We start from the raw sequence: 13,465 nt of genomic DNA, 5'->3' as shown, positions 1-13,465 counted from the left end.
TGACAGGGAAATTTAGAGAAGAATTTAAAGCAGCATTTTCTTGTTGCATCTTTGGCATTCGCAGTCACCATGATGAACGGCTCACCAGAGGTCGTGCCAGTACAGAGAGTCGGAAATCCTTGACCACCCAGATCAGCAATTTTGATAACATTTCAAAACTTTCAGAACACGTTGTATTGACCAACATAAACACACTTCCAGCAAATGGTACTGCACCTATTACCCACTGGTAGTATACTTATCCCTATGTCTTTCGATGCTGTGGAAGTAAAATTTAATTGTGCCTGCAACAATATTTGAATCTGAGCACAATGCAATGAGAGAAGGGTGTCTACAGTTAAGAACTGACTGTAAGAAAAGTAACTTACAAGAAGTATGTTACAGAATATACTACAACTTTGGTTATATATTATTGAAACAAAATTTCATCTCATTTATTTCAAAAGCTGAGCTGCAATTGAGGAGGGGTAAGGTAATCATATATATATATAAATATTTTCTTTGGGATCCCTACTTCCTATAGACTCCTAAGTAAATAAAGAACAGGTACCTGAAAGTATGAAAATAATTTTCCCTGGAGTTGCAATGTGTTTATAAACAGCTGTATTCTACTCAGGGCTAATTCTCTGAAGCTGTGGTATATTTTATCACAAATATTTTAACCAAAATTGGGTGTACAGAATGGACTACCTGAATGTCCTCGACTATTCCAAATGATCTGCTTACCATACATTCTGGTGTGAGTTGGGCTGATTAAATATGAAATTCACATTAATTACTTCTCTCACATTTTCTGGTTTTTTTTTCCTGTTGGGTGGGTTATTGTATGCATTTAGGAACAGCTGGGAAGCTGCTCTTGGTTTTTCTCCAGTACAGGTTGATAAACAAATGAACACCATCTGAAATGAAAGGCATAAGTTGTTCAAGCTTTCCCGCTTCTGGATAAACATTGAAATGATTGTGCAATTCCCTAGCTTTGTGACTAGATGAAAAATGGCATAGAATTTATTATTTGATATTTCTCATAACATTATATGTTATATCCCAGCAGGGCTTTGAAATTCATCCCTCCTCTCCTAGAGATGTGAATGTTGGTTGTCTAGAAGTTATCTCAGTCACTATAGGCTAGGACTATATAAGCTATATATTGATAACAGAGAAATTGGTATCTCCAAGGACAGCTAATCTGCCTAAAATATACATCTAAAAAGAATGAAATAAATTACCTCTGAAGAACTGTGTTCTTTTCACTTACTATAGAAGGAATGTGGGGTTTTTTTCCTGAATTCAGCTCATTCTTCTCCAGTAGTGTTGCCATTCCTGTATGTATTGCACAAGCAAGGTTACATCCATGAAACCCAGTTGACAGTGTGGCTATAAATTATGTTTTACTCTTTATCTATTATTTGTCATCATTTTCTTCGCCCTGCCTGTGCTGTGCTTGTGACAGGTGTGTTGGACTAGGTGGTCTTTAAAGGTATCTTCCAACCCAAACTATTCTGTGATTCTATGATTGATGTGTACACAGGAAGCTGTAGTGCTCCGCTGGTCGCAGTGGCATCTGGATAAGGAACCACGGTGCAATCTACCAAATAATGCATATTAAATAAGTAGTAGAACACAATTAAAATGTTTAAAAGTAAGAAAATAAAGGTTTATGCATCAGAAATCCCTTTAGCCTTCAGTCAAGAAGTCTTCACTTAAAATTTCCAAGTGCAATTTAGAACATTTTCTGGCACACCATTTTGTTAATAGCTCATCACCTGCATAGTGTTCAGAGAGTGACAATGACAGGGTGAGCCAATCAGCTACCTGATACAAACAGTAAAATCATCTTAAAATCCTTATTTTGTCTTACAGGTATCCCAGCTACACTCAGCCCATTGAAATCAGTGGAACTGCATCTTCACATACCAGGGATGAACATGACTTCAAATTTAGGTGAAGCTGTGAGGGTTTCTGCAGAAGACACCAGCAACACAGAGAATGCAGAGTGGGACAAATTTGTCCCTAGCATAACTAAACTTACCTCGATGGAGTTACAGCAAGGATGACTTTGGCTCAATACATATAAGACCACCAGATAATGGCACGTGCTTTTATCATGTTACAGACTACAACAACTGGACAAAGGGATTCCTTCAAAATGATTGCCTCTCCTATTTCTTCTCAGTCTTACAGAAACCTACTTACCTCAGCATGAGCTAAAGAACACGTCTTTACAAGTCTTTTTAAAGATTGGATTGTATCATACTTTGTAAATACTGTAGATATTTATTTTTATATATTTTAGATGCTGTGGAATGTTCTAAATATATCATATAAAGAAATCTTAAGTATTTGAAAAAGTCTCAAACATCATTTATTTATATCCTGTTTCTATAAATGAGTGACTTATTTACAGGGAATGCTTACTTATGCACTAGTGATATTCTAGAATTACTTTGCACTTCTTTTTCTGCTAATTCACTTCTACTAAATTCTACGTTCATTATGAAACTTTCACTTCAGATCAATTTGGGAAGATTCCAGGCTACTTTTCTAAGCACAGACACGCTTCTAAAATGTGAACCCAAAGTGCTGCAAGTCACACATATTTTCATAAGATTACACTGAATAGCCAATTATTTTTTTCTTCAGACTCGAGTGCCTAAAAAGTAACTACTTAAATAAAACTTATGTGATGTTCAAAGGTGCTATAAACTCAAAATTCCTACTCAGGCCAATAGGAATAACAAGTGTCAGCACCCCTGAAGGACAGGACATTTTAACTTTGGTAGCCCATTTTAGTGCATAATGCCTGGAAGTGTTGCTCCTGAAGATCTCTGAGAGTCTTTAAAATAGAAAACATTGGTTATCTCACTTGCTTTCATGATTTTTCTCTCAGTCGCCATTTAATACTAATGAGACAATTAGCTGATTTATATGCCAAGAAAATGTTGACTTTTCAACAATTAAAATAAAATGTTTCTCTCTGGAAATTACAGAGGTGATATCTCATGGAACCGTTAGATCAAATACTCACCCATTTTCCATTTATGGGATAAGCTCCCTGGCCTGGGGCTTCCTACCATGCATTGTAATTATTATTCTTAAAGAATGATGATGGTGCATCACTGGAGACTTAGTCTACTAGGGGAGTGTGGCCTATTGGTTAGAAAGAGGCTAATCTATAAGGACCTGAGCTACAATCTCCCTGTGGCACTATTAAGATTTTTCAAAAGGAAGGGTAAGATGGGAGGGAGGACTTGTTTTTCAATAAACGGCATTTTACATAGAAGACATTCTCAGACGTTCAAATGTTTCTGAAAAGCAAATTATTCATAGACAAGGTTGTATTTGACTAACTTATGTAAATATTTTTTCTAGGTTTTACTTTGACCTAATGTCATGCAATGTACTGTCTATCATGCCTTTTATGAAGTGTTTAATCATTTTATGCTTTAGCCTTCCCCAACAGCTGTTTTACTTGACATTGTTGAAATTACTCCTAGTTTACACTGGTGTAAAGTGAGAGAAAAAAATTTGAATTTGTTTGTATATTAAAGTTTTCTTTTTCCATTAAAAGAGAAAAAAGAAGAATATTCTTTTTCTAATAAAAGAAAAGAATAAGGAGAAATACCTAAATGGAAAGAATGTTTAAATATAAAATAAAATCATAGGAATTCCTGTATTCCTATATGTAAGCTTAATTTTTGAGTATAGCTATTATGTCATTGTTATTTCAAGAAATTATTTTACTTTGTCTCTTCTAAGGAAAAAAACCCCAATAATTGTGGAAAGTACAGCAGGATTTGATTTCATAGCTATTTCAATTCCTTTGCCATTAGAAGGCTATTTTAGCTCTTCAGCCACAGAAAATGTCATATTATTAAACTGTGTGGAACAAGATATAATTTTTCTATATAATTTGAAATTATTGGACAAACAGCTGCTGAATTAAAACATTACAGAAATGGGAGAATGGAATTTGAAAAGTCGTCTATTTTTTTCTTCTTTTGATATAAGTAAATAAAAAGTCAAAAAGTTAAAAACTAGTATAGGAATCCAGTTGTAAAATAATTATCAGTAATCGTTTAATTGTGCCATAAAATGTTGCCTCACTGCTGAAAACTATCAATTATGTCAAAATTATGCAAACCTATACTTTCATTTCAGAAAATGTATTTTTATCTTTTCCTTGAAGAGAAAGCAAGAAAGTAGAAGGTAAATAAATGGTTATCTAAGAAAACTTTGGCAGTATAAAAGGGGAGTATGCATACTTTTCAAAGGCCATGGATGACTGTGGAAGACCAGCAGAATTCTCCTGCTTTGTCAGTTGTGTTGCCCAGATCCCTGTGAGATGAACGGCAGGGGGGTGGGGGTGGCAATGCTCATGGAAAAATCATAAGTAGCATCTTTCTAATGGGGGGGTTGAATACCACCTGCCAACAGAAATTGTCTTCTTTTTGCTGCTACCTTAATGCCAGTGGGATAAATTGTGTTAGTTAATCTGAGATAAGAACATCACTAAAAGTCATTAGCAGCTTTTGGCTCCTGCAGGTCTCCTGTGAAATGTTAGAAATGGAGGTTCTGGCCTTAGTCTTCTCTTTTGTAAGAGAAATTTCTTTTTTTCTCTTTTTCTCTTTTCTTATTGTCACTTAGGTGTCCAAAATTAAAATGTTCCAATGTTCCTAGGAATTTCTTTTAGCCATAACTTTAACTTAGCAGTACTTTTTGTGTGGAGAATATAAATAAAAGCTGAGACTTTTATTGAGAAATTATTCTGGGTTTTTCTCTGGCCAGATTTTTGTTGAGTAAATAGCATATCTTTCAGACACAAGTGATACAATCAGAGCTTGTCTAAGATTTGAAATTCTAAGGATAGGTAGAAAGTGTTGGCTAATTATTGCCAGAGAATATGGTTATCAAGCTAAAGATTGGTTAAATATGGTTGTCAAGCTAAAGATCTGGTTATTTTGATGAAAAGATTTTTCATTCAAAAATTTGATTTTTTGAAATAAATATTTTGATGCAAATATTCATATGTATTTATTTCTTTAGTTTTACAAAATTTGAGAAATACCTAGACATTTTCTTCTTTAGCTCAGATATATTTTCAGGCACCATTTCATCAGAAAATCGTTACAGACATTTGAAAATCTGTTGTCTACCTGTGTAAAGTAATGAAGAGTTTTTTGCCAGTTCTAGGACCTTTTACTGCAGAGAGATCCAAATATTTGGATACATTCAAAATATTATCCAGCTGGATTTATTTTTGAATGAAGATAATCAGTGGGAGTTTTCAGCAAAGATAAACCCAATAGTGAGGAGTGGATATTAATGGAGATAGAAATCGCTGTGAGAAGACAGGGTCAGATATTAAGAGCAATGTGGAATTTAATGTCTTTTGCATGTGACAGAAATTAGAGCATCTTAAAGAAGCTTCTGGGCTTCTTATCCATCAAAAAAGGTCAGGTGAGGAATGAACATTTCTTATCCAGTCTATAAATATTGAAAATTATCTGAAAGAAGAGTTTTAATTGGGTTTTGTTACCTCTTGTTACTTTGGTATTCTAATATTTCCACTAGCTACTCAGGAGCACAGAAGAGTTCTTATGCTGTTATTTCTGCTTGGACGTATCTTTAGACATAGAGTTTAAATCACAACATATTTGTTCCTGCATACATAAATCGCTGTGCCACCACACTCTGGTACTTTGTCTCTCAAAAATATTTCACTGTTTTGTAGGTCTGATATCCTGACCTCCTTCTCCTTTCCTGTTGCCACTGCAGTGAAAAGCTTGTGCCCTGCAGTCACAATGACTGCGAGCTAATTTCTCCCCCTCTCCACCTCCAAAAAGGCTTTTTTTTTTTTTTTTTTCCCTTCTGGACTGCATGGAGGGCACCATCTCATTCTCTGATATTAGCAAATTTGATGCATGTCATTAACCTAGAGAGTGCTTTATAGGAAGGAGAGTACACTAAACATCAGCTTAACTCAGCCCTCACTGTAAGATGCATCACAACCTACTGCTGCACGTTACGATGGATTAAGGCCAAGGCAAATTTAGCAATGTTGGCATTAAGAGTTTAAATAAAGAATGTAATAAATTAACTAAATTTAAATCTGAGTAAAAAGAAAAAATAAAAACCAAAGAAAATGAATTATAGGCAAGACTGAATTTTCCTAAACCATGACACTGAGCTAAATAAAAATTAAGCAAAATCTGGATTTGGCTCAATTTTTGCTTTGCCAGTAGGGACAGGATTCCACGCAATATCTCTCTATCTCTGCTAGCTATGCTGGAAGTTTTAGGATATCTTTTTGTTTTAAGCATTCAAGGACAAAAATCCAATTTAAAATGTTGTTTATGAGATAAGCAATTTGTGAAAACAAGGCTCACAAGTAGCATGGAGAAATCAATGGGGATCTGTTGTTTCCGCCTCTTTCCAGCGCAAAAGCAAAAAGCAGTCGTGGACCCAGCAGGTGTATGATTGGACACTTCATGGTTGATTTATGTTTTATTAAGTGCCCAAGCCAGCTGCTGGCTTTTGTATGGCAAACTGTTTTTTGATGTATTTTAGTGAAACGCCTGAAGTTAGGCCCATAGTCCAGGGTGGGTCTAGACTGCAGACTAGTTACTTGGTTGTTCCTCTGCTCTGCTGGCCAACATGCTCCATAGCTCCTCTCTCTCCTTAACAGATCACGACCCTATTCCACATCTGAGACGAAAACAAATTCACTTCTAAAATGCATTGAAAAGGGCTTGCAGAAGATGATCAGACACAGGAGCAAGCATTTTCCGGAGGGATTATAGGCAGCAGCCAAAGACTTGCTCTGCTGAGTTTCTCAGGAGATCAAGTGGGACCTGAACGCAGAGGGAGTGCCAGGCCCCGGGAGAAACGCCTCAGCACCGCCCCTCGGCGAGCGCAGCCCGGCCTCGCCATCGTGACAACGAGCAACGCGAGCCAAGGGTGGAACCACGGCCGCAGGGAGCGCTGGCGGGGGGGTGAGGGGGCAGCTTCGTCCGCTGGGTGGGCAGGGAAAGGTACAGCACGTACATGGGAGAGTGACAGAGCTGCCCCCCGCCCCTTGCCGGGGCCTTGGCACCACACACGGGCGGCGAGCGCTGACGGGGGCCGGGGGCGGGCGGGGCCCGGGGCGGGCGGGGGCGGGCGGGGCGCTGTCCCGCAGCCGGTGCTGAAGGGGCGGCGCCGCACCGGCACCTGCCGCCGGCGCGACCCGCTCGTCGCGGAGCTGCAGCCGCCCGCGGCCGGCCATGGCCGCGCTCCTCCGCCTCGGTAAGTGCCGCGGGAGGTGGGCGGGAGGCAGCCCCCAGCCTCGCCGGGACACGCGCTTCGCCCCGCGCCTCCTGGCCTCTCCTCTCCGCGGGTCGCCCTGGCGGCTCCATCCCCTCCTCCTTCTCCTGGGGAGCCTCCAGGAGGGGGCGAGCAGGCACCTGGCGGGGCTTCGCACCGGCGTGCGAGGGGCAGGCCCTGCGGCCGGGCGGGCGGCTGCAGCGCGGCGCCGGGCAGCGGGTCCGCGGCGGCAGGTAAGGCCGGGCGGCAGGGCCGGCGCTGGGAAGAAGTTGGACCGGCGAGGAGACTCACAAATGGGATGCCTCGTCTAGGTAAACAGCCACTTGTTTGCTACGTGGAAAGCGTTTAGTGCCGGCAGTGCTGCACAGGGGGCTACTGACATTTCCCTTTGGGTCTGAATGGAGAAAAAGGGAAAGTCAAGAAAGTCGGTACAGAAGAGAATGCATTGAGACAAGTATAACTTTATTTATTTTATTTTCCTTTCCCCCCTCTACATATTGCATACATGCTGATCTCTTTAACATCCCACTACTCTGAGCTCATATTCCACTGTTAAAAACATTCCATAGGTAGTTCTGCCCCAGGTTTTGTTAGAATAAAGTTGTCTTTTATCACTTTTCAACTAGATTCAAACTATATTCAACTATAGTTTGCCTTTCTCCTTCAGAGCTAGCTATCTTGCTCTTGCAGTTGGATAGAAACCACAGCTTGGTTTCCCATTATTCATTATTATCTGTCAGGTAATAATTCTGCAGTCTTGGAAGAGACACTATAATTCCTCCATTCCTCAGTTCCCAGTCTTCAAAATGAAGGTGCTAAAATGTCCTTCTTTTGCCCCTTTTCACTTTAGACACCAAATTCTTCAGAATAGGGAATTTTACACCTACGCAGTGAATCAATAGACCCCTGTACAAAACTACAGACACCTGTAGAAATCTGAATTTACGTACCTTCATATCAAAATGGATCCCTCTAAAAGTTTTATCTACAAACTAACTCTTAGATGTCCTGAACTCTTCTAAGTAGAAAATAGTTGCTGAGTACTCCACACACTAGAGTAAATAACTAAAGTGAATTACTAAAATAATAACTGTTAATTTAGGCAGTTGTATAAGATACAGTGCACTGGATTCTAAAATCATATAGGCCGGTTTGTTTCATGTAGGCTTGCCACAGTATGTTCCCTGTGTACTGCTGAGGAAACAGAAGACCCATCCATAATATGTCATTAGATCTGGAGAAGCCCTTTAGACTGAGTTAGCTTCAATCATAGATTATGCCACTCAGCTCTTTATTTTGCAAAAGCATCTCCTCCTTTTTGTGAGCACAGTTTCCAGGTGGGTTCAAAATAAACACACTCTGAAATAATCTTAGCAAAGGAACAGGAGCTGCTAATTGTCTGCTCAATCAGTCCTACTTTGACTATTCATTTTCAGCCACTGGTTCTGAAAAGCTGTCTTAACAGGAGGGAGACATCACTGAGTCTTTGTGCTGCGGATCCTAATCAGATGCATAAATCTTCCATTGTGTTAGTACCTACAAAATAGGTAAATGGTCATCCAGCAAAATACCCTTTCTTAAAAAGTTTCTGAGTTTGTAATTTTGTGTTGTCTTACATATACAGTCATTTTCACTGTAAGGTATTTGGCAACTTTTTTTCTCTGTCATCTGAATAAATAGTAATTTCACAATTAGAAAGAACTTTTGGAGACAGTCCCAGGACTAAAATATTGTCATAATGAGCCAAAATTGTTGCTGTGGATGTGCCAGCTGCACATTGCTCAATGTCAAGTGGCAGGAGCCGTTTCTATCGATCAGTCTTCCAGGTTGAGCAACAGACGCAGCCTAAAAGAGTTTTTCAGGCTGGAAATCACTGAAATCACAACCAACCCTTTATAGATCTGAGAACTGGCAGGAATATGCACAACTGGGGAAGGATTAGCAGCAGCTACAGTAAGCATGTGGCCTCTTCTGTGTCTTATAGGCACACTAGATGCTATTATACCTGTCAGTTATAAAGTATTAAATGTTGCTTCATCTTTATCAACATGCATCCAGAAAGTGTTCCCTACAGCAGCACTACTATATCACAGGTAAAGATCATCATTTCCAGAAGGGATGGCATCACCTCTAAACAGCAGTGGCTCTTTAAGATTATTAAGAGCGATATTTGATATTCAATTTCTTATATCCTAGATGTGTAATTAGAAACATTTAATTTCTCTGGATAGGGTCTGGACAAGTCCTGAGGGAATATTTCATGCCTCTTGCAGATGATGTTTAAGGAATTAGTGCTGGAAAAGCCCAAAATTCCATATGAACTTACCTGAACGTAAGAAAAAAAAAAAAAGGAGACTTGGTCTGGGAGATGCTGGGTCCTTCAATACCTAAGGAAAACACGCACATTAGGTGTTCAGCATCTAGTTTGATAAGGCCTGAAATCAGTGTCTGAAACTTAATTTTATAGAAAATTAAGACACATGGTTGCAAATAAGAGGTTGTGTTATCACAGAAATGTTGATGAAAGAGCTAGACCCAAACTGATTTGTCTCTTCTTAGCAAGGCAATTTAATTCTCTACTGATAAGCCAGAGGTGGTGCTGATTTAAAATTCTTTACCTTGAAACCTCTGTATCAGTCTTCAGTTTCAGAACTTTTTTATGCAATTAACATGGCCTTTTGGTTCAGTGCACTCAGGGAAGCAGATAAAGACATAAATGTGTGGGTTGTTTTCAAGAAATGATGCATCTGTGAAGCAAAAGCAAAGAGGGTGAAGAGTACTGTATTATGAAATAAAATCTCATTTATTATCTAACAGTTGTATAGCTGTGAAATCTCTTCCACATGGTCTTTTCATAGGAATTCCTGTGTAGTCTCTAGCTTGATGAAATCGCAGTCCATATAAAACACTGTTTCCTCTGAATTTTATATCATCTTCCTTTCTATACTTTATTATGAATCTCAGAACTGCAGCCATTTCTACATATCTATGGACTGATGTCATATATAGCTGTGGTTGACATTACAATAGTGGGGTAAAACCAATACAAAATATGCCACACTGCAACTTTGAAAATTTAAAATTTAAATTTAATTTTCCAGTTGTGAAGCTGAGGAAAAGTTTTATTCTGTTAAAAATTAACTTGGTAGAAAATTTGAATCTATAGATAAGCTACAGTAAATTATATTGTTATTATCTAAGTGTAAATTAAAAGGGTCAGTACAATGTCTATTGTATTAAATAGTCATAATATTCTGGTTTTACAGTATTGTTCATGTACTTCACAAGTATATCTACTGCTCAGACTGCTGACTGTCTGCACTTGAGGGAGCAATGTATAAATGCTGCAAATGGATGTGACAGTGTCTGGAAGGTTGTTGAAGATGTCTGCAATATTTCAGGTAATTCTTTATGGTGTACACAGTTTTATTTTGAACTGCTAATAGTTGCATATTCATAGTTTATCATAATATTGCTGTGGTAACTGAATGAAGTCAGTGAGATTTCAAAGAGAAAATGATGGCAGAAAACAGTCAACTTCTGAAATCCTTGACAGTGGCCACTATTATTTTCAGTAACAGTCAGACTGTCTCTTCAATAAGGTGATAAATGAAATTTCTGGACTATGAACAAAATCAGAGTCTGAACCAATGCAAGTCTGAATTCAGCAGAAATTATGCTCTTGTGGGATCCTGTTAGACAAAGACAACATGCAACTGGAAAAAAGTTCCAACTTTGCTTTCTATAATTTAGAAGAGTTGATCTGCCCCCTCCCTGGCAGTGTTCAAGGCCAGGTTGGATGAGGCTTTGAGCAACCTGATCTGGTGAAAGGTGTCCCTGCCCGTGGCAGGGGGGCTGGAACTAGATGATCTTTAAGGTCCCTTCCAACCCAAGCCATTCTGTGATTCTGTGATTTATGATCCCACACAATACCCAGAACAATGTAGTAGTTACTTAGAGTAAGTTTCAAATATTGTATTAGAATAAGAAACAAATCAAATAAAGCATGCCTCAAAGAAAGTTGTGTCGTAGGGAGGCACACTGTATTTATTCAGTCAATAGTACCTACATGTCAGAGTGATTCACTTGCAAGGAGTGATGGTATGGTAAAGTGCAGGTTATGATGTGACTAAGCCTCCTTGAATTGTTAAACAGATTCTCACATAAATGAAAGCAGAAAATCAGTCTCTGTCTCTGTTTATTGCACTTCCAACACTTGGTGCATCATTTCCAAGTAAAGTATGTTTTAAGTGGGGGAAGACCAGGTATTATGCCTTTTTACAAGGGCATGTAGTGATAGGAGAAGGGGCAATGTCTTTAAACTGAAAGAGGGTAGATTTAGATTAGATACAAGGAAGAAATTCTCCACAGTGAGGGTCGTAAGGCACTGGAACGGATTGCCCAGAAAAGTGGTGGATGCCCCCTCCCTGGCAGTGTTCAAGGCCAGGTTGGACGGGGCTTTGAGCAACCTGGTCTAGTGGAAGGTGTCCCTGCCCATGGCAGGGGAGTTGGAACTAGATGATCTTTAAGGTCCCTTCCAACCCAAACCATTCTGATTCTATAAATTTGACCTGAAACTCATCCTAATCTCTGTTGTCGTTCAGATGATAATGTTCCTTCTCTGAAAGCATACTGTCTTCTTGCACAAATCTTGGGTACCAGTCACCATTCTCTTTCTTTCTTTAAAACCCTCCAAGACCTTGCTGTTAAACGTTGAGTATTTACTTGCCAGATGCTGTGAATATGGAAGGGAGAAGAATGGTAGCATCATTAGACCAAGCTAGTAATGATGCCTTTGTTGACTGATAAATGTCAAGGGCTTTGATCTACCAAGGCTACATCATTACTAACAAATAGGCTAGTGACTATTTTCTGGCCCTGAGTTCAACTGTTATGGGGCAACATGTATCCATACAACTAAACTGTCTTACCCCCATGCTGTTGCCACAAAACTGTCTTTTGGGAGTGACTCTAGGCCCACACTATCTTCACAGTCTAACTGGCTCAGTCCAGACTGGGTGCCATGCAGCAGTATACACACAGTCACTTGCCATTAGCCTAGCCCATGCCTTGGTCCTGTTCATAAATGCAGCAAAGGGCATTTAGGTACATAACTGCCATTTCTAGCAACTTAATTACATAAGGGAGGTTCTCTGTTACTGGGAATCAGAGGTATCTATATCTCCATGGAAACCTCCCTTCTCCTTATATTGACATTATTTGAACAAAATCAGCCATGTCCTGATGCCATAATCTATTCTGAGCTGCAGCTGCAACAGCATTGATAAAGTGAATGTCCCTCTGTCTGTCTTGACGTCAGGATCCAGTCTAACATTTGGTCCATGTGGGAAGCCAGGTAGCAGAAGATGCAGCTTGACTTCATCCTCAGTAGCCCATTGCTAGAACATTCACCTTCAGTGTGAGCTACCTGAATGCCTCTGTCTGATTTGTTGCAGAGATTTGAGCACAAGTGTCCCAAGTCACAAGGCAGTATTCAAAATAATTAGAGCAGAAAATTCTCTGAGGGGTCCTTCTTTGTGTGTCCTGTTCCAGATAGATATCTGCTTTGCATAGAATGGGTGAATACTTTTAAGAACAGACAGAGTAAATGAAAAATACATGATAACCTAATGGTTACAACAGTCCCCAAAGGAACTGGGTTTCAGCTCATGTTCTATTGAGTTTTTAAATATTTTATGTGAAGTGGAACAGTTTCAAAAGATATGGCTGCGGTTTGAAAAAAGTATTGGAATATGCAGTACTTTCAGGCTCAAGACAGTGACCTAAAGATGAGCCCTCTAGAACCAAACCTCTTTCCCAAATCAGAAGTTGAATTTGCTTCTCTCACATCATTCACCTTAGCACCAAGACTACTTAATATAAAGATCAGGATTTGTACTGTAGCCTATTCTTCGTCATATCCTGCAACCAGATGAAGTGGGCCAGCATGATGACTTCTGTGGTCTCCCCTTTGGATTTGTTGCATTGTCCCATAATATGCAATTTGCCTCACTTATTCACTCATTCACTATGTGCTTATTCACTGATATTAACAGTATTTGTAACTGAGTCAGACAAATCTGCTGCAAATAAACTCTTCTTGTGATTGCTTGTTTGGTTTTTGCATCTATATATTTCTTTAGGATAATAGCCTTTGGCAAGG

General features: G+C 39.2%; 2 protein-coding genes across 2 annotated transcripts in view; both read left to right on the top strand.

Annotated features, from left to right (window-relative positions):
- Positions 1–3,111, top strand: part of HCRTR2 (hypocretin receptor 2) — a 34,195-nt gene extending 31,084 nt beyond the window's left edge. Inside the window, exons 7-8 of the mRNA XM_074820790.1 lie at positions 7–207; positions 1,861–3,111. Coding sequence (XP_074676891.1) covers positions 7–207; positions 1,861–2,054 — 395 coding nt within the window. The 3' untranslated portion in view covers positions 2,055–3,111. The remainder of the gene's footprint in view (positions 1–6; positions 208–1,860) is intronic.
- A 4,151-nt stretch (positions 3,112–7,262) lies between these two features.
- Positions 7,263–13,465, top strand: part of GFRAL (GDNF family receptor alpha like) — a 28,468-nt gene continuing 22,265 nt past the window's right edge. The window contains exons 1-2 of the mRNA XM_074819873.1: positions 7,263–7,284; positions 10,569–10,703. Of these exons, the coding sequence (XP_074675974.1) occupies positions 7,263–7,284; positions 10,569–10,703 (157 nt within the window). The remainder of the gene's footprint in view (positions 7,285–10,568; positions 10,704–13,465) is intronic.

The sequence above is a fragment of the Strix aluco genome, chromosome 3 (assembly GCF_031877795.1).
Source record: "Strix aluco isolate bStrAlu1 chromosome 3, bStrAlu1.hap1, whole genome shotgun sequence".
NCBI classification, from domain to species: Eukaryota; Metazoa; Chordata; class Aves; order Strigiformes; family Strigidae; genus Strix; species Strix aluco.
The sequence above is the reverse complement of the archived record's forward strand: the minus strand, read 5'-3'. Positions and strand labels throughout refer to the sequence as shown.